General features: G+C 43.9%; 1 protein-coding gene across 1 annotated transcript in view; it reads left to right on the forward strand.

Annotated features, from left to right (window-relative positions):
* LOC123700658 (protein unc-79 homolog) overlaps window positions 1-20,486 on the forward strand; it is a 57,439-nt gene that overhangs the window by 35,028 nt on the left and 1,925 nt on the right. Inside the window, exons 41-54 of the mRNA XM_045647912.1 lie at window positions 3,671-3,762; window positions 4,171-4,279; window positions 4,967-5,064; window positions 5,964-6,077; window positions 6,831-6,969; window positions 7,395-7,549; window positions 7,814-7,941; window positions 8,789-9,001; window positions 9,547-9,775; window positions 10,659-10,825; window positions 11,734-11,924; window positions 12,606-12,750; window positions 19,309-19,416; window positions 20,184-20,300. Coding sequence (XP_045503868.1) covers window positions 3,671-3,762; window positions 4,171-4,279; window positions 4,967-5,064; window positions 5,964-6,077; window positions 6,831-6,969; window positions 7,395-7,549; window positions 7,814-7,941; window positions 8,789-9,001; window positions 9,547-9,775; window positions 10,659-10,825; window positions 11,734-11,924; window positions 12,606-12,750; window positions 19,309-19,416; window positions 20,184-20,300 — 2,005 coding nt within the window. The remainder of the gene's footprint in view (window positions 1-3,670; window positions 3,763-4,170; window positions 4,280-4,966; window positions 5,065-5,963; window positions 6,078-6,830; window positions 6,970-7,394; window positions 7,550-7,813; window positions 7,942-8,788; window positions 9,002-9,546; window positions 9,776-10,658; window positions 10,826-11,733; window positions 11,925-12,605; window positions 12,751-19,308; window positions 19,417-20,183; window positions 20,301-20,486) is intronic.

A 20,486-nucleotide genomic window follows, 5' to 3' on the forward strand; every position in this document is an offset into this window, starting at 1 on the left:
ACAAAAACAGATTTGAGGATTACAAATCTTTAAAAAGGCTAGCAAATGTGACTTTATACTCAGAAAAAAAGGCTTATTTTGACAAAAATATTAACTCAAACCTTAATAATTCTAAAGCTTTGTGGAAAAATTTAAAAAGAACGGTTCTTCCGAATTTCAAATGCGGCTCGTATCTCCCTGATCATTTATGCGACGCTGATGGTATTAATGAGCATTTTCTAAATGTTCCGGGATCTAATCAAGTAGAGGAGAGAGACCTTAGGTTCTTTACCAGTAATCGCTTTGGCGAAAATAAGTTTAGTTTTGTCCCCGTCAGCGATTATTACGTTGGTAAAGTCATCCTGGATATTAAATCTAACGCTCAGGGAATAGATGGGATATCTAGAGATATGTTAATCCTTACGCTACCACATTCACTTAGTGCCATAACAGCTATAATAAATAGATCGCTTACCTCTTCAGTTTTCCCCTCTCAGTGGAAAACAGCTCTAATTCGTCCTATTCCTAAAACGAATAATCCATCGACGGTAAAAGATCTTCGTCCAATCAGCATCCTCCCATTTATGTCCAAAATTCTTGAAAAGGTTGTCCACGCTCAAGTGAGTAAGTACTGTGAATCTTATAACATCTTTCCTACCTATCAATCTGGCTTTCGAAAGCGCCGTAGTACCAGCACCGCTCTTCTAGATGTCGTGGACAATCTTTTAAATGCTCGTGATTCTGGCCATGCCTCAATTATTGCCCTGCTCGATTTTTCCAGAGCATTCGACTCTATCAACTTTTCTCTTCTTCTATCTAAGCTTGTTTTTTATGGATTTGATGAGAACTGTGTATCCTGGTTCAATTCTTACATTTATGACCGCTACCAACAAGTAGTTATCACTAAGTCCGATGGATCTCATGTTTCATCAGCGTTGTATCCTGTCACAAGAGGAGTTCCGCAGGGATCTATTTTAGGGCCTTTGCTATTCATCTTGTACTCAGCGGACATAGCAAACTGTTTAAAGAAGTGTAATTACCACCTATATGCCGATGACTTGCAATTATATCTCCCTATAAACCGTTCTTGTGTTCATGACTGCCTACAGAATATTAATGATGACCTTCAACGTATCTCGGAATGGTCTACGCGGAATTCTCTGTGCCTTAATCCATGCAAATCAAAATTTCTAATAACTGGTACTAAAAAACAGATCTCTTACGTATCTATGTACAGTCCTTCCCTCTCAATCGACTCGTGTCCACTTGAGCAGGTCGCTGTTGCACGTAATTTGGGAGTCGTTTTCGATGGAGGCCTTAACTTCGAGAGACATGTCACAGAAATAGTGAGTAATTGTTTTTACCGGCTTAAGACGATTTACAAAATTCGCGAGTTCCTCAGTGTCGATCTGCGTGTTCGACTCTGTGAGGCTGTCATTTTATCGAAGCTGAATTATTGTGTCGCCGTATATGGTCCTTGCCTCTTGGAACGATCTCAGCGACTCATTCAAAGGTTGCAGAATGCCTGCACTCGTTTCTGCTTAAATATACCTCATCGTAGCCACGTAACTCCTTTCATCAATTCTCTTAACCACCTGAGAATTAAGAACCGTCAAAATCTTTTCTTGGCTTGTATGATGTTTGACATTGTAAAAAATAAAACGCCCGAATACCTTTATGCTAAATTGTTGTGGCGAAGCCAAACAAGCAGAAATGAGGTCAGGGGTGTAACCAAGGAGTTGTCAGTGCCGTCACACAAAACTGCAGCATTTCGTGGGAGCTTCAGATACGCTGCTACCAAATGCTGGAACAATATACCACCTCCTATTAAATGTCTGCAGACTAAATTTAGCTTCCGACGTGCATACAAAAAGTATCTCATGTCGCTTCAGCTTCTTCCCCCGTAAGCCACACTGTATCTTTCTTTGTATCCCTCTTATTATTCATTCCATATTGTACTTGTATAAACATTATTATTTTATTTACTCTTCTGTCCTGATCTTCTTGTGTTTTTCTTGTGACCTGTTCTTCACACGTATGTATGTGTGTGTATGTATATACCAACTTTCTTTCATCCCTGCATTTTATCTTTGTAAATAATACTATATTAATTTATAATATTATATTATATCTATTTATATTGCCTATTAAATTATTTTTTTATTTACTTCTGGTTAGTTTTTTCTTTTTTTTTTCCGTTTTTGGTTCCATCTGCCTTCTGGGTTCTGGCAGAATCAACAGCGTCGTGAGTCAGTCGACTCATGACATATGCTGAGCCAGGACCCTTTCACAGCCATAACACTTATTAGCAACCTATTTACTTATTTATTTATTATGTATAAAATTGTCATAAATTATGTGTTTCGTGTTTTTTATTTGTATTTTTTCTATGTTTAATTATTGTGATTGTCAGCTGTTGTAATAATGTGTTATTTTTGTGAATAAATGTTTGTCTATTGTCTATTGTCTATTGACATATATACATACATACATATACATACATACACACTATATAAATTACTAGCTGTGTCCCGCAGTGCTCCGCTCCTGTTGGTCTCAGCGAGATGATATACAACCTATAGCCTTCCTCGTAAAATGGGCTATCTAACACTGAAAGAATTTTTCATATTGGACCAGTAGTTCCCGAGATTAGCGCGTTCCAACAAACAAACATATTAGTATCACACACTCACATAGTACTTCAAAAAAAATCATTCGTTTTAAAAATATAGTACAGTACATACACGTATACTATTAATAACATTATTACTACCATTTTTACTAAAACTTGTACGTAAACTTACGCAATCACTAAGAACATGAGCAACACTATCACAAACCCAAAAACAATACACACAACTTAGTAATAAAAAACTATTACTTGTATTAACACTGTAACGAAGTCGCTATCACTAACAATATAATTAACACTATCAATAAATAGTTATACCTAAATAAAACTGAGATGCACGCTATCTTTAACTGTATCAGTACAATTAACACCTACACTATGACTATCACTTACTGTAACACTAAACCTTACATCGTATTACTATAGTCGAGCCAATTTAATAGGCAACATTTGACGTCTATCAATTTTATCTTCGAAGAGAGGTAACCTGCTTAAAAACATCGATTAAGGTGAATTAATCGATACGGATTTGAAACATTTGTCAATCGAATTTATTAATTTATGATGATTTTTATTTACAAGTAATCAATGCATTCGATTCTAGATGTCAGATTTCGATTTTTAGAGTAACGTCTCTGGTATTTAAAAAGAAAAAAGGTTTATTGACACAAAATTGTAGCGACGTCAGTTCTTCAATTCAGAAATTGTTTATTATGTTTAGTATGGTTTATCAGTAAAATGAAATCTTAAAATTACTTGTATCGGTCCTTATTATTATAAATATGTAATCATAATTGAAAAAAGTTAAGCAAATGTGCAGTTCTAACAAAACGAAATATCATGTTATTCTATGCGTCGTTACTAGGTTACGTTGTTGAATTTTGTTGAACTGTCAAATGTTGCCTATTAAAATGGCTCTACCATAATTATTGTCGTTAGAATATGACTTGCGCGATTCAAAAATGTGATTCTAGTACCAAACAATATAATTGTATTTTAATTTTCATATTCTAACAATTTTTTGGTATTTTTATATCAATTATGAAATTATTTTCGCAGATTACTGCCAATTGGTCCAAAACCAAACAAAGAACAGTATCCAGTGTTCAACGCTTTGGTTGACAGAGTTCGTGAAGCACTGAACATTCATGGTAATGTTGTTATTGGAAATTTTGTTTTTACTAAGTGTACACGTGGTTTGTCATGTTAACATTTCATTTTTTTACTAAGTGAACATAATATAGATTGTCAATTTTAATTAAATAACTCATACGAAATTTCATCATTATTTTGCAAAACATTTTTTTGCAAGTATGTGTGTGTTATGTGTGTGTGTACTGTGTATGTTATATGCTTTACGGATATAGTTCACAATAACTTAATTTAAACTACAGTTGTTTACAGCTTGAACTACAGTTTCCAATTTTAAACTAAAATGTATCTATTGTTAAATAAATGACAAGTAAAATTAATTTCAGTACAATATTATTCTCTTAATTAACATTTTACAACCCACTAAGTGAGTCACTAACACGCACTAACTCAGTACTTGCATCTAGAAGACTCGTTCCAAACGGACTCAAGTTCGCGCTCGGATCAAGAAGCCACGCCCACGCCCACGTCTCGACCGCACGATCTGACTAAGGGATTGTCTTCTGAAAGTACAAGGTAAGCTGATATTTTGGTAATTTTTACAGTAATAAACGAAATTAGGTTTGATGAATTATTTTTTATAGTTAGTCACAAGTAAAATTATGTGTAATGAATTTGAAGAGCAATTCGAAATGTGTTAACAATTTTCTTGTTATGACGCTGCGCTGCTACTTTAAGTTCGCACCATCATTAATTTTCGAAAATATTATTCTGAAAGAATTTTCATAAAAATCCGTTTTTTAGTAAGAACTAAATGAATTTATATAAACAGTTGACGACGATGATTACGATGTCGGTGAGGTAATGAACAGCCGGGAAGTGCAAATAATATGTATCTAAAAATCCTGTCTGATCAAATCATGGCAGCGGGAAACAACGGGTAAAAAGTACTTTTAATTCAAATTCAAATTCAAATTCAAATTATATTTATTTGCAAGAATGTAGTTACAGATTCTAGATGTTTTAATTAATCAAGTGACCGTAGACGTGGGTCTATGACAGTGGTGTCATACCATTCTATAACAGTGGGTCCACGGGGAAAAAATATTACCCGTAGACCCACCAGTGGGTCATAGCGGAGGTAACCACGGGTAATACGCCTAATGAACGTGGTATTAATGATGCTGGTTGTTATGATAATAACAGTGATGTTGATATTATATGAAGTAATGAAATAATAATGGATTTATAAATCATATCCAGGTCTCCCAGACGTTTAGCGAGACAAGTGGCTCAGTTGGAGTCACCGGTACTGCACACCCCACCGCCCAGCCCGCTGCACTCGCGCACTAAACAATCTGGTATGAATGCTTTTAGTAATTTTAGTGTATTTTTGTTTCATATTTCTTTAGTTATTAATTGTATGTGTAGGAGTGTAAAATTGTTGAAGGTGTTTGATTTGTGATTTTATTATTAATTTTTATATTGTTGTGACAATCGAAACATAGTGATTAGCTAGTTTGGTCGTCGGAATTGTATGATTTTCTTTCAATAAAGATTTTTTTATTTTTTTATGTGGTCACGATCGCGATCGGTCGATCACCCGATTAGAGTTTAGATTTCTTTTTGTAAAACGATTATCAACTCTATTGATATAGCAATAATATTAACTATTATCATTTTTTTTTTATTTTGCTCACAATTACCAATTACAAATTAAACTACGTGCACACTTATCAAACAATTAGCTAGAGACCATGCGTTAACGCACGCGAGCAACTATAACCCTTAACACTACAACAATAAGGTGTCTATTCACAGATAGCACGCGTATAGCAATAAGGTAGTTTTAGCGAGCAATTATAACCCCTAATTTTTACACAATAAGGTGGTTCTAGCGAGCTATTATAACCCCTAATTTTTACACAATAAGGTGGTTCTAGCGAGCTATTATAACCCCTAATTTTTACACAATAAGGTGGTTCTAGCGAGCTATTATAACCCCTAATTTTTACACAATAAGGTGGTTCTAGCGAGCTATTATAACCCCTAATTTTTACACAATAAGGTGGTTCTAGCGAGCTATTATAACCCCTAATTTTTACACAATAAGGTGGTTCTAGCGAGCTATTATAACCCCTAATTTTTACACAATAAGGTGGTTCTAGCGAGCTATTATAACCCCTAATTTTTACACAATAAGGTGGTTCTAGCGAGCTATTATAACCCGTAACACTGCAACAATAAGGTGTAATTTCAGAGAGCACATCGAGCAGCTGGTGGGGCGGGGCGGGGCGGGCGGGGCGACGCGCAGCGCACGCGCACGCGGCGCACCCCGCGCCCTACCGACCGGACGCCACGCTGCGCTACCGGTGTGAGTGGCATCAATAAATAAAAAACGACGTGTGGCACTCGGGGACTGCCGCGGTAAAGCTATTGCATGCAAAGCCCGATGGAGTGAAGAGCGTGAGGTTTTTCGTTACGGAATTTCTGGGTTCGGTCCCCGCGCTCAAGGCCCGCGAGCGCGATAGAAGCTATGCAATCCATACTAATATTATAAATGCGAAAGTAACTCTGTCTGTCCGTCTGTTACTCAATCACGCCTTAACTACTGAACCAATTTGCATGAAATTTGATATAGAAATATTTTGATACCCGAGAAAGGACGTAGGCTACTTTTTTTCCCCGGGAAATAGGATAAGTTTTATCCCGGAAATCCCACGGGAACGAGAACTATGCGGGTTTTCTTTGACTGCGCGGGCGAAGCTTTGGGTGGAAAACTAGTAGCTTAATATTTTAGGACAATTTTCACGCACGGCACGATCTAATCCCATACTAAGCTTTCCCTTGCATTGTGGAAACCAGATGGCTGATAATTAAAATTATATATGTATGTACATATTATATAATTAAGTATACGTGGAGTAATGAATGTAATCCAATTTTTTTTGTTGTTGTTGTCAAAATTCCAAAAACAACTTTATCAATGTAAAACAGAGCCAAAATGTTGTCATTAAGAATTTAATTAAAATTTGGCGGTTTGGCAAGCTATGTCTCTAGCTACCGTTACACCGTAATACCATTCTTATTATAAACTAACATAACACACATCTACAAACATGCGCAGGCGCAGAATGCGGCGGTTCAGTCGAACAGTACAGCGACGAAGAACTAGGGCTGTGCGTGATAGTTCTAGGCACGTTCGTACGCCGTGAGCCTGCTGCTGCTGCGCCGATGTTGCCAGCCCTACTGCATACTGTTACGAGGTATTTATTGTCCAGTTATTTGTATGAAATAAAAATATTAGTGTCAGTTCACACAAATATTCGTTTCAACATAAGCTAGTCGCTATTCGTGTTAACGTTTGAAAGTAAAACAGATTGTCTTCTTATAAATTTATATCAGATTGTCTTCGTTCTAAATGTATTACAAGTGACCTGACCAAAAAAATAACGCTAAATAATTACACTAAATCTGACATGAATATGTAGTTTTAAAGTTATTAATATCAAATGATATATACCAAATCGTTTCGGATCCGTTTTATTTACTATTTTTTTCAATCTCACCTCATAATAAAGAATTGTTTCTAATGTCGCATGGCGATCCCACTAATCACGGAGTGCTCTAACGTCCATATCTTCCAAAATCCCGATTAGCATATGTTTTTTTACTTTATCAAATGTTCTAGAGTGGTCCAACTCGGCAACTACACGTGGCAGACGGAAACCAACACCCGCTTACCTGGTAGTGCTGTGTTTGTCGCGCACCAATTTTTGCGCTGCGTACTGCATCAGCTCGCACCTAATAATGTCTTCCTGCAGGTGTTCTTGCAGCGGACACCTGGTATGTAACACTTATATAGTCACTCACTAAGTTACTAACTCAACCACTCACTCACTCACACAATAACTTATTCACTCACCCACAAACTCATTATACAATGATTTAACTGTTTATTCACTGCCAAACTTACTCACTCACTTACTAGCAAACTCACTTATTCAAAACTAACTAACTAACTCATTTAATCAATTATACGCGCACATACGAGTTTCTTGAGTGGATATTCTATGTAATGTTTATGTGAATTTAATTTTCATTTCTTAGAAAAACAACGAAAAACATTCTTCAAGAGCGTAGCGCACTCATTCGTGGACTTCAACGAGCTGTATCCGTGTGGACCTCTACAGTTGGTCATTGAACATTTGAACTCCAAGAAAACATTGCCTATTGATGTAAGTAGTACAAATGGAAATTGTTATCATCTTTACTTATAATATTCGCTTTTATCGAATGTACATTTTTACTGCATAGTTCATCGTTTTTACTATACCTTTTTTACACTAGCATAAAAAAACATATTTTGGTTTAATTATTTTATTTTTTACTTTTTAAGTGTTATTACAATCGACATCATTACAATTCGAGTTTGTGAACTAAAAGTTTCAAATCTGTTTGTTGCTTGCAGCAAGAAAATTTCCTTATGTTTCTCCTGTTTAGCTGCCGCAGCTTGACGTGCTTAATTATTTTCGAATGTACACATTTTTACTGTGCATCGTTATTAAGCTATCTATACTAATATTATAAGGAGGAAAGGTTTGTAATTATGTATGTTTGTATGGTTTTCACGCATAAACTACTGGACCGATTTCAAAAATTCTGTCACCATTAGAAAGCTGCATCTTCACTGAGCAACATAGGCTATGTTTTATCCAGGAAATCCCACGGGAACGGGAACTATGCGGGTTTTTCTTTGAAAACGCGGGTGAAGCCGCAGGCGGAAAGCTAGTCACTAATACTTTAAACACAGTTTTTACATTTTAGTCCTTCGAGTCGGATTATCACTTTTCTTGTATCTTGTTAAACATGTATCTTAGGCCGGTTGCAGAGCTTCACCAACCGTTAGTGCGTACCATCGTTCCTGAGGATACGTATCAGCAATGTGTACGCGTGCGTATGGTCGGTCTAGCTATGAATGGTTTTATGTATTTCCATACATATGAAAAGCGCGACTGAGGTACGCATTGATCGGTCGGTCAAGCTCTTACCTCTTACCTCAACCGGCCTTATTGTGTTGGTCAGCAATTGCCAACGATAATGGGCAACATGGCGCTGTACCTGGAGAGCGTGGCCGCCGAAGCGCTGGGCGGAGCAGCAGCGTGCGGCGCGCTGCTCACTGCGCTGGACGCGCTGCTCCGAGCTGCGCTGCTGCAGCTGCCGCAGCTGGACGACGTGCTGCCGCCGCTGCGCCTGTGCGCTGCTGCACTGCGCATACCCAACGCGCACCAGCACAAGGTAATCACCTTTTTATTTCTTTGATTTTTTTATAAGACACTTGTTGATGTTTTTTCTATTCCTTATAAATTTATATTTATGAAGCATTTGAATGTCATAAAACCTAAAATATCAAATTCACTTGTTGATAAGAGAAATAAATATAATTTGAATTTGAATTTTCTAATATAATCTACTTTTTATTTTAAATTTTATTATGATTACAACGATCGATTTTGTTACATCTTCTTTAGGTATAGTTAATATTTTATTGAAATAATGCTGGTAAGTTGTCTTTATTATTTCAATTTTGTGTCAACACAAATATTCTTAAATCGTGGTCCTTCGAGCTGAATCTAACGTGCAATGTTATTTACAAAGACCGTACCTGACAAGTTTTATGATGTTAAAATAAAACGTGATAGCTGACTTACTCCCATTACAATATATATGTACTTACACTCAATTGCCTACTGTACATTTTCCATTATTAAGTAAAATTTTCACTTCCAATAACTGCAGATTCACTTATATTTTTAATATCAATATTGTATTATCCTCTACAGAGTCTGCTAGAACCAATGTCAAAAATCCTCAGCTACGCCGTCCAAAACTTCGTGCTCAAGCTATCCCTGCTGTGTGAGCTGTGTGCAGCTTGCATGCGAGCATTCGCTAGAGACCGGGACAAGCTGCTGCTGTGCCGTGTGCTTGTGTATGAGCTGGTGCAAGCTTTACGAACGAAGACTACTGTGCCTGATGATAACCTGTTTATATTGATACAGTTTGTGCTGCAAGGTAGGTCACCTTTTTATAATAAGGATAAAAATTAAAAATATAAAGTGTATAAATTAATTATATATTTGGATGTTCATCTAATTTGTTATGGATTTTATTGTTTTATTTCAATATACTAGCTTACCGCCCGCGACTTCGTCCGCTTTGACTAAAATCTAATAAATTATAACATACTCAGACCTTCCTCTTGAACCACTATCTATTAAAAAAAACCGCATCAAAATCCGTTGCGTAGTTTTAAAGATTTAAGCATACAAAGGGACATAGAAAGCGACTTTGTTTTATACTATGTAGTGATTTATCTCGATTTACATAAATGTTGTTTGTTTGTTGCTTATTCCGGTGTTAATCTCATCTGTTACGTATTTCGTTGATAATTGTCATATAATCCAGTTTATTTTTCGGTATATGTATAGCACTGCGTACAATTTGGTTTTTTGTTTATTTTACACACCGCTGTATATTGTCTTCGATATGCATTATTTTTACATTTTTAAGCTATTGCATAGCTTCTATCGCGGGCCTTGAGCGCGGGGACTGAATCCCGAAATTCCGTAACGAAAAACCTCACGCTCCCCACTCCTTGGGGCGGAGGTGTGGCTTGAAGGCATAGCATGCAATAGCGCAACCGCCCCACTCCCCGAGTGCCACACGTATTTTTTTTGTTTTTGTTTATTGTTGTTTATCTTGTTCCTGCCATCATGTGGGCACGTTGTATCCTATTTCTTTGTTATTTCCATCATACCACATATTCAATATTGCCCCAGATCACGGGTGCACACTATCCTACGGCGGTAGGACAGTGTGCACCCGTGATCTGGATATATCGCGTGATACTGTTATTGCCAGCATGTCCCATGTCCCATGCCCCATGTCCCTGCAGGTCACGGCTGCACACTAGTGCTGCCCCCCGCACTATCGTGCGGTGCACTACTGCACGGGGGGGCGGAGGCCCGCGAGCTGGGCGCAGGCCCTGTGGACTGCATGCGGCCGCACCTGCCCGACATGGTGGAGCTGCTGCACGACCCGCACCTCATGAACAAGATCAAGGTGCGTTCGATATAATATAAACTTATATCTTATATTTTATAGAATAACCAACTAGAATTTAATAAATAACTGGTCCTCACTGAAAACCAGTGTTGCAGAAACACTCTGTAACTTTTGCTGACGTGGGGACCCTTTTGGCATCACACTAATTTTATTTATTTTTTAATTTTAATTTTAATTTTGTATTTCTTCTTTTTGTTTGTTTTAATTACCTTATTTTTGTAAAAATTAGTGCCAAACAAATGAGTTTGAGTTTGAGTTTGAATATACAGGGTGTTCCACCGTCGGTATTCTAAGCTCAATGGAGGTTTGCAAACGCTGAGTACGCAAAAAATACTTATAAAATTCCAGATTCATTTTTTTTTTCAAATAAATGAATTCTTAAAACTCTTTGTGTACACCCATTACAAGCAACCCGTCCAACTTTGGCCACCCGCACGTGAGCTATCGTTTAAAATTATGTTTTAAATGCTCACATTAAAGAAGCATTATGCCGGCTGCGCGAAGCTAGAGAAGAAAACATGAATTTAAAGGAAAAATGTAGCAAACAATTTTTGGCGTAATTTTGTTGTTTAAGTATTTTTTACGTGATCAGTGTATGCAAGACTACAAGTCTCTTCGCGCAACGCAAACTATTAAATACAATCCGAGCGACACAAGTAACTAAAAATAATTAAAAATATAGCAGTATTCAGCAGATGATTATGGTGATGATGATTTTAATAATAAATAAAATTTAAATTACAAAAATTACGAGTTAATTTGACTATAATCAGAAACATTTTATTCTTAGTGACTCGAAGGACCAAAGATAATTTTATTATGTTTTTTTATCGCTAATATGACTCAAAGGACCAAAAAGTCTATTTCATTTCCAAATTATTTCTTTTCAATTATCTATCTTCCAGGGTTCCGTATCAAAATCGATAGTGAACCGCAACCTAATCTGCCTGAACGAGGACACACTGGGCGCGATAGTGAAGGGCGGAATCGCGCAGTACGTGGCCATGGAACTGGCGTTGGAACAGCGGGGGTCAAAACAGGAAAGGGCTCAGCCAAGTCGACATTTGATGCCGCCCTTAAGTGCAGCACCTGCTGGGTAATAACTCAGTTTATGTATTCAATTAGACTTCTGGAAGCACTTTTGGTTTGTTGTAACAAAGTTTTACTATTTACTTTAAAGTTTGATTTAGATGATATTTTAAATGTCATAAGAAAGTATTTGAGAAATAAAGTCTAGGATGGGAATTGTTGTTTCACACACAATTTGCAGTATTTTGTTTGTGGAAAAAGTAAGGCGAACTTATTGTCTAATTATTTATATAAGTATTTATTTAAAATTATATATGCGTGTTTATTAGCCATATGGTTTCCATAATTTAAGCGAAAGCTTAGTATGGGATAAAAAAAAGAAAAAAAAAATGTCCGAACGGTCGGTAAGGCTGTCAAGAAGTTGTGTATGATATGTTAAAATTCTTTTAAATGATAAAATAATATATTTGTTCGATATTCGTTCATGTATAATATCAACTAATTACCGTCCAGTTATCATTTTTAAACTTTTAACTACAACACTGTTGGTAAAATCAATTTATTCGCACAAAAATTGACTATACATATAATGTGGTTTTATATGTAAGACATGATCTGCCTAGCTTCTTTATTTACCTATAATTTGCACCATACCGCAGTTTCGACGAAGTAGTAGAGAGTTATAGCTTGATTCGCCATATAATTTTCTTTTTGGATTGATTCATAATATAATTTATTTTTCCCATAGTTCGCGCGAAGTAGTAGAATGCTACGGCCGTATCCGCGTAGTGTCGTGGCTGGTGCTGGGCGCGCTCACCAACGCCCGCGGCTCTGCGCCACTGCACCAACCCCTGCCACTCGACGCCACTTGCAACCTTACCGATCATGTGCAGGTGAGTGCTATATGCCATTAATGCTATGGCCGTATCCGCGTAGTGTCGTGGCTGGTGCTGGGCGCGCTCACCAACGCCCGCGGCTCTGCGCCACTGCACCAACCCCTGCCACTCGACGCCACTTGCAACCTTACCGATCATGTGCAGGTGAGTGCTATATGCCATTAATGCTATGGCCGTATCCGCGTAGTGTCGTGGCTGGTGCTGGGCGCGCTCACCAACGCCCGCGGCTCTGCGCCACTGCACCAACCCCTGCCACTCGACGCCACTTGCAACCTTACCGATCATGTGCAGGTGAGTGCTATATGCCATTAATGCTATGGCCGTATCCGCGTAGTGTCGTGGCTGGTGCTGGGCGCGCTCACCAACGCCCGCGGCTCTGCGCCACTGCACCAACCCCTGCCACTCGACGCCACTTGCAACCTTACCGATCATGTGCAGGTGAGTGCTATATGCCATTAATGCTATGGCCGTATCCGCGTAGTGTCGTGGCTGGTGCTGGGCGCGCTCACCAACGCCCGCGGCTCTGCGCCACTGCACCAACCCCTGCCACTCGACGCCACTTGCAACCTTACCGATCATGTGCAGGTGAGTGCTATATGCCATTAATGCTATGGCCGTATCCGCGTAGTGTCGTGGCTGGTGCTGGGCGCGCTCACCAACGCCCGCGGCTCTGCGCCACTGCACCAACCCCTGCCACTCGACGCCACTTGCAACCTTACCGATCATGTGCAGGTGAGTGCTATATGCCATTAATGCTATGGCCGTATCCGCGTAGTGTCGTGGCTGGTGCTGGGCGCGCTCACCAACGCCCGCGGCTCTGCGCCACTGCACCAACCCCTGCCACTCGACGCCACTTGCAACCTTACCGATCATGTGCAGGTGAGTGCTATATGCCATTAATGCTATGGCCGTATCCGCGTAGTGTCGTGGCTGGTGCTGGGCGCGCTCACCAACGCCCGCGGCTCTGCGCCACTGCACCAACCCCTGCCACTCGACGCCACTTGCAACCTTACCGATCATGTGCAGGTGAGTGCTATATGCCATTAATGCTATGGCCGTATCCGCGTAGTGTCGTGGCTGGTGCTGGGCGCGCTCACCAACGCCCGCGGCTCTGCGCCACTGCACCAACCCCTGCCACTCGACGCCACTTGCAACCTTACCGATCATGTGCAGGTGAGTGCTATATGCCATTAATGCTATGGCCGTATCCGCGTAGTGTCGTGGCTGGTGCTGGGCGCGCTCACCAACGCCCGCGGCTCTGCGCCACTGCACCAACCCCTGCCACTCGACGCCACTTGCAACCTTACCGATCATGTGCAGGTGAGTGCTATATGCCATTAATGCTATGGCCGTATCCGCGTAGTGTCGTGGCTGGTGCTGGGCGCGCTCACCAACGCCCGCGGCTCTGCGCCACTGCACCAACCCCTGCCACTCGACGCCACTTGCAACCTTACCGATCATGTGCAGGTGAGTGCTATATGCCATTAATGCTATGGCCGTATCCGCGTAGTGTCGTGGCTGGTGCTGGGCGCGCTCACCAACGCCCGCGGCTCTGCGCCACTGCACCAACCCCTGCCACTCGACGCCACTTGCAACCTTACCGATCATGTGCAGGTGAGTGCTATATGCCATTAATGCTATGGCCGTATCCGCGTAGTGTCGTGGCTGGTGCTGGGCGCGCTCACCAACGCCCGCGGCTCTGCGCCACTGCACCAACCCCTGCCACTCGACGCCACTTGCAACCTTACCGATCATGTGCAGGTGAGTGCTATATGCCATTAATGCTATGGCCGTATCCGCGTAGTGTCGTGGCTGGTGCTGGGTGCGCTCACCAACGCCCGCGGCTCTGCGCCACTGCACCAACCCCTGCCACTCGACGCCACTTGCAACCTTACCGATCATGTGCAGGTGAGTGCTATATGCCATTAATGCTATGGCCGTATCCGCGTAGTGTCGTGGCTGGTGCTGGGCGCGCTCACCAACGCCCGCGGCTCTGCGCCACTGCACCAACCCCTGCCACTCGACGCCACTTGCAACCTTACCGATCATGTGCAGGTGAGTGCTATATGCCATTAATGCTATGGCCGTATCCGCGTAGTGTCGTGGCTGGTGCTGGGCGCGCTCACCAACGCCCGCGGCTCTGCGCCACTGCACCAACCCCTGCCACTCGACGCCACTTGCAACCTTACCGATCATGTGCAGGTGAGTGCTATATGCCATTAATGCTATGGCCGTATCCGCGTAGTGTCGTGGCTGGTGCTGGGTGCGCTCACCAACGCCCGCGGCTCTGCGCCACTGCACCAACCCCTGCCACTCGACGCCACTTGCAACCTTACCGATCATGTGCAGGTGAGTGCTATATGCCATTAATGCTATGGCCGTATCCGCGTAGTGTCGTGGCTGGTGCTGGGCGCGCTCACCAACGCCCGCGGCTCTGCGCCACTGCACCAACCCCTGCCACTCGACGCCACTTGCAACCTTACCGATCATGTGCAGGTGAGTGCTATATGCCATTAATGCTATGGCCGTATCCGCGTAGTGTCGTGGCTGGTGCTGGGCGCGCTCACCAACGCCCGCGGCTCTGCGCCACTGCACCAACCCCTGCCACTCGACGCCACTTGCAACCTTACCGATCATGTGCAGGTGAGTGCTATATGCCATTAATGCTATGGCCGTATCCGCGTAGTGTCGTGGCTGGTGCTGGGCGCGCTCACCAACGCCCGCGGCTCTGCGCCACTGCACCAACCCCTGCCACTCGACGCCACTTGCAACCTTACCGATCATGTGCAGGTGAGTGCTATATGCCATTAATGCTATGGCCGTATCCGCGTAGTGTCGTGGCTGGTGCTGGGCGCGCTCACCAACGCCCGCGGCTCTGCGCCACTGCACCAACCCCTGCCACTCGACGCCACTTGCAACCTTACCGATCATGTGCAGGTGAGTGCTATATGCCATTAATGCTATGGCCGTATCCGCGTAGTGTCGTGGCTGGTGCTGGGCGCGCTCACCAACGCCCGCGGCTCTGCGCCACTGCACCAACCCCTGCCACTCGACGCCACTTGCAACCTTACCGATCATGTGCAGGTGAGTGCTATATGCCATTAATGCTATGGCCGTATCCGCGTAGTGTCGTGGCTGGTGCTGGGCGCGCTCACCAACGCCCGCGGCTCTGCGCCACTGCACCAACCCCTGCCACTCGACGCCACTTGCAACCTTACCGATCATGTGCAGGTGAGTGCTATATGCCATTAATGCTATGGCCGTATCCGCGTAGTGTCGTGGCTGGTGCTGGGTGCGCTCACCAACGCCCGCGGCTCTGCGCCACTGCACCAACCCCTGCCACTCGACGCCACTTGCAACCTTACCGATCATGTGCAGGTGAGTGCTATATGCCATTAATGCTATGGCCGTATCCGCGTAGTGTCGTGGCTGGTGCTGGGCGCGCTCACCAACGCCCGCGGCTCTGCGCCACTGCACCAACCCCTGCCACTCGACGCCACTTGCAACCTTACCGATCATGTGCAGGTGAGTGCTATATGCCATTAATGCTATGGCCGTATCCGCGTAGTGTCGTGGCTGGTGCTGGGCGCGCTCACCAACGCCCGCGGCTCTGCGCCACTGCACCAACCCCTGCCACTCGACGCCACTTGCAACCTTACCGATCATGTGCAGGTGAGTGCTATATGCCATTAATGCTATGGCCGTATCCGCGTAGTGTCGTGGCTGGTGCTGGGCGCGCTCACCAACGCCCGCGGCTCTGCGCCACTGCACCAACCCCTGCCACTCGACGCCACTTGCAACCTTACCGATCATGTGCAGGTGAGTGCTATATGCCATTAATGCTATGGCCGTATCCGCGTAGTGTCGTGGCTGGTGCTGGGCGCGCTCACCAACGCCCGCGGCTCTGCGCCACTGCACCAACCCCTGCCACTCGACGCCACTTGCAACCTTACCGATCATGTGCAGGTGAGTGCTATATGCCATTAATGCTATGGCCGTATCCGCGTAGTGTCGTGGCTGGTGCTGGGCGCGCTCACCAACGCCCGCGGCTCTGCGCCACTGCACCAACCCCTGCCACTCGACGCCACTTGCAACCTTACCGATCATGTGCAGGTGAGTGCTATATGCCATTAATGCTATGGCCGTATCCGCGTAGTGTCGTGGCTGGTGCTGGGCGCGCTCACCAACGCCCGCGGCTCTGCGCCACTGCACCAACCCCTGCCACTCGACGCCACTTGCAACCTTACCGATCATGTGCAGGTGAGTGCTATATGCCATTAATGCTATGGCCGTATCCGCGTAGTGTCGTGGCTGGTGCTGGGCGCGCTCACCAACGCCCGCGGCTCTGCGCCACTGCACCAACCCCTGCCACTCGACGCCACTTGCAACCTTACCGATCATGTGCAGGTGAGTGCTATATGCCATTAATGCTATGGCCGTATCCGCGTAGTGTCGTGGCTGGTGCTGGGCGCGCTCACCAACGCCCGCGGCTCTGCGCCACTGCACCAACCCCTGCCACTCGACGCCACTTGCAACCTTACCGATCATGTGCAGGTGAGTGCTATATGCCATTAATGCTATGGCCGTATCCGCGTAGTGTCGTGGCTGGTGCTGGGCGCGCTCACCAACGCCCGCGGCTCTGCGCCACTGCACCAACCCCTGCCACTCGACGCCACTTGCAACCTTACCGATCATGTGCAGGTGAGTGCTATATGCCATTAATGCTATGGCCGTATCCGCGTAGTGTCGTGGCTGGTGCTGGGTGCGCTCACCAACGCCCGCGGCTCTGCGCCACTGCACCAACCCCTGCCACTCGACGCCACTTGCAACCTTACCGATCATGTGCAGGTGAGTGCTATATGCCATTAATGCTATGGCCGTATCCGCGTAGTGTCGTGGCTGGTGCTGGGCGCGCTCACCAACGCCCGCGGCTCTGCGCCACTGCACCAACCCCTGCCACTCGACGCCACTTGCAACCTTACCGATCATGTGCAGGTGAGTGCTATATGCCATTAATGCTATGGCCGTATCCGCGTAGTGTCGTGGCTGGTGCTGGGCGCGCTCACCAACGCCCGCGGCTCTGCGCCACTGCACCAACCCCTGCCACTCGACGCCACTTGCAACCTTACCGATCATGTGCAGGTGAGTGCTATATGCCATTAATGCTATGGCCGTATCCGCGTAGTGTCGTGGCTGGTGCTGGGCGCGCTCACCAACGCCCGCGGCTCTGCGCCACTGCACCAACCCCTGCCACTCGACGCCACTTGCAACCTTACCGATCATGTGCAGGTGAGTGCTATATGCCATTAATGCTATGGCCGTATCCGCGTAGTGTCGTGGCTGGTGCTGGGCGCGCTCACCAACGCCCGCGGCTCTGCGCCACTGCACCAACCCCTGCCACTCGACGCCACTTGCAACCTTACCGATCATGTGCAGGTGAGTGCTATATGCCATTAATGCTATGGCCGTATCCGCGTAGTGTCGTGGCTGGTGCTGGGCGCGCTCACCAACGCCCGCGGCTCTGCGCCACTGCACCAACCCCTGCCACTCGACGCCACTTGCAACCTTACCGATCATGTGCAGGTGAGTGCTATATGCCATTAATGCTATGGCCGTATCCGCGTAGTGTCGTGGCTGGTGCTGGGCGCGCTCACCAACGCCCGCGGCTCTGCGCCACTGCACCAACCCCTGCCACTCGACGCCACTTGCAACCTTACCGATCATGTGCAGGTGAGTGCTATATGCCATTAATGCTATGGCCGTATCCGCGTAGTGTCGTGGCTGGTGCTGGGCGCGCTCACCAACGCCCGCGGCTCTGCGCCACTGCACCAACCCCTGCCACTCGACGCCACTTGCAACCTTACCGATCATGTGCAGGTGTGCCATTGTCTCTGATGCTAAAAAATGTGTGCGTGTACTAGTGTACACACGTAAGAAGTGAAACTTCTTTTTGACCTTATTTTTCAAAAAATAATTTACTTTATGCAACTTTACAGAAATACGTCGAATCGCGCGTGGTAGGGATAAAAGATGGCGTGTAATGGAAAAATGTCGCGCGTAACGAAAAAATGTTACACTAAATTTTTTTCCAACCCCGATAAAGAAGTTTCACTTCAATAATACCATTGATTCATTTAGAAAATACGTTAAATGATAAATAGAAAGAACTACAAATGATTTTCACTTGCAGCAGATCTTTTTTTGAAGTGAAACTTCTTTTTTCAAAAAATAAGGTCATAAACGCACGCACACATTTTTATTTTAAAGCGTGTCATGGATGCTTATTATTACTACTGATGTATTTTATGCTGCTGATAACATTAGTATTAATTATGTCGTTGGTGTGTCTAATATTATTCATGCCACTGATGCACTGGCATTCATACTAATGAAAACATTTGTGCTATTGATATCATTACAGTAACAGTAATCTGTTGTTAACATATAAAATAGTTTTGTGAGGAAACCTACCTTAACCTTTCAACCTTTCAAGGTTGAATTTAAAATCCCTAAGACATATAGGTACGCAGGACACTAAAAATAGTTCCATTACAGATAATAATGTGCACATACGTGGAGCAGTGCAAGTCGGGCGGCGGGCGCATGAGTGCGCTGTGGCAGGCCTTCCTGTTGTGTCAGCTGTGGACGCTCTACCTTGAGAAGGTGACACACACACACACACACACACACACACACACACACACACACACACACACAAATACACACACAGATGCTCACAGAAACACACATGAACACATACACACGCATGCGCGTACGTGCACAACTACACACCAAAATAAAAGTTAAACTATGATGACAACACATCACTGATCACAAACTCAAACTCAAACATTTATTTATTCAATTAGACTTCTTCTAGAAGCACTTCTAAACCGTCATTACATATTTTTTACATTTACCACCGATTCGGAAAGTAGAAGAGAAGAAACGACAAGAAACTCCATAACTGCTCTTTTAAAATCATGTCAATATACAATTTAGTTTTACATAATATGTAACTACATAATATATCGTATGTACAAACACATACACACACAGACATGCAAGCACACGCTTACATGTACACGCCTATTTAACTAACACATTGCAATTATACAACTGCTTAACATTGTTATCACGCTTCATATTTTATTAATTACTAGCGGTCCGCCCCGGCTTCGCCTGTGGTACATATTTCGCAATAAAAGGTAGCCTATGTTCTTTCTCAGGGTCTAAAAATTGTCTGTGCCAAATTTCATCAAAATCGGTCCAGTAGTTTATGCGTGAAAACCATACATACATACATAATTACAAACCTTTCCTCTTTATAATATTAGTATAGATGGGTCAGCTAGCATGTAATCGGGTAGGTTGGCTAGTGTATGAAGTCGTGTGGATCAACTAGTATGCACTAACATGCGCATGTGCAGGTGGCGAGCACATCAGCGCCAAGCAGTGAGGCGCACAACACGGCGGCTGCTCTGCTGCTGCACTTCTGGTGCAAGCTGGTGCCCACGCTGCTGCAGCTCACGCACGCCTCCAAGCTGGTGAGTGCTGCTGCGTACAAGAGGCGCACATACAGTTCATTTTGTGTGTACAATAAACAATAATGGTCGAAATTGAGTAACCTCAAATGTAAAAACTTAGTTCTTTAATGTTATCTCCTCATGTTTTCTATCCTTATTAGGAAAAAAATCTATTACACCTTACTAAATGATGAAATTTTGATCTGA

The sequence above is a fragment of the Colias croceus genome, chromosome 20 (assembly GCF_905220415.1).
Source record: "Colias croceus chromosome 20, ilColCroc2.1".
NCBI classification, from domain to species: domain Eukaryota; kingdom Metazoa; phylum Arthropoda; class Insecta; order Lepidoptera; family Pieridae; genus Colias; species Colias croceus.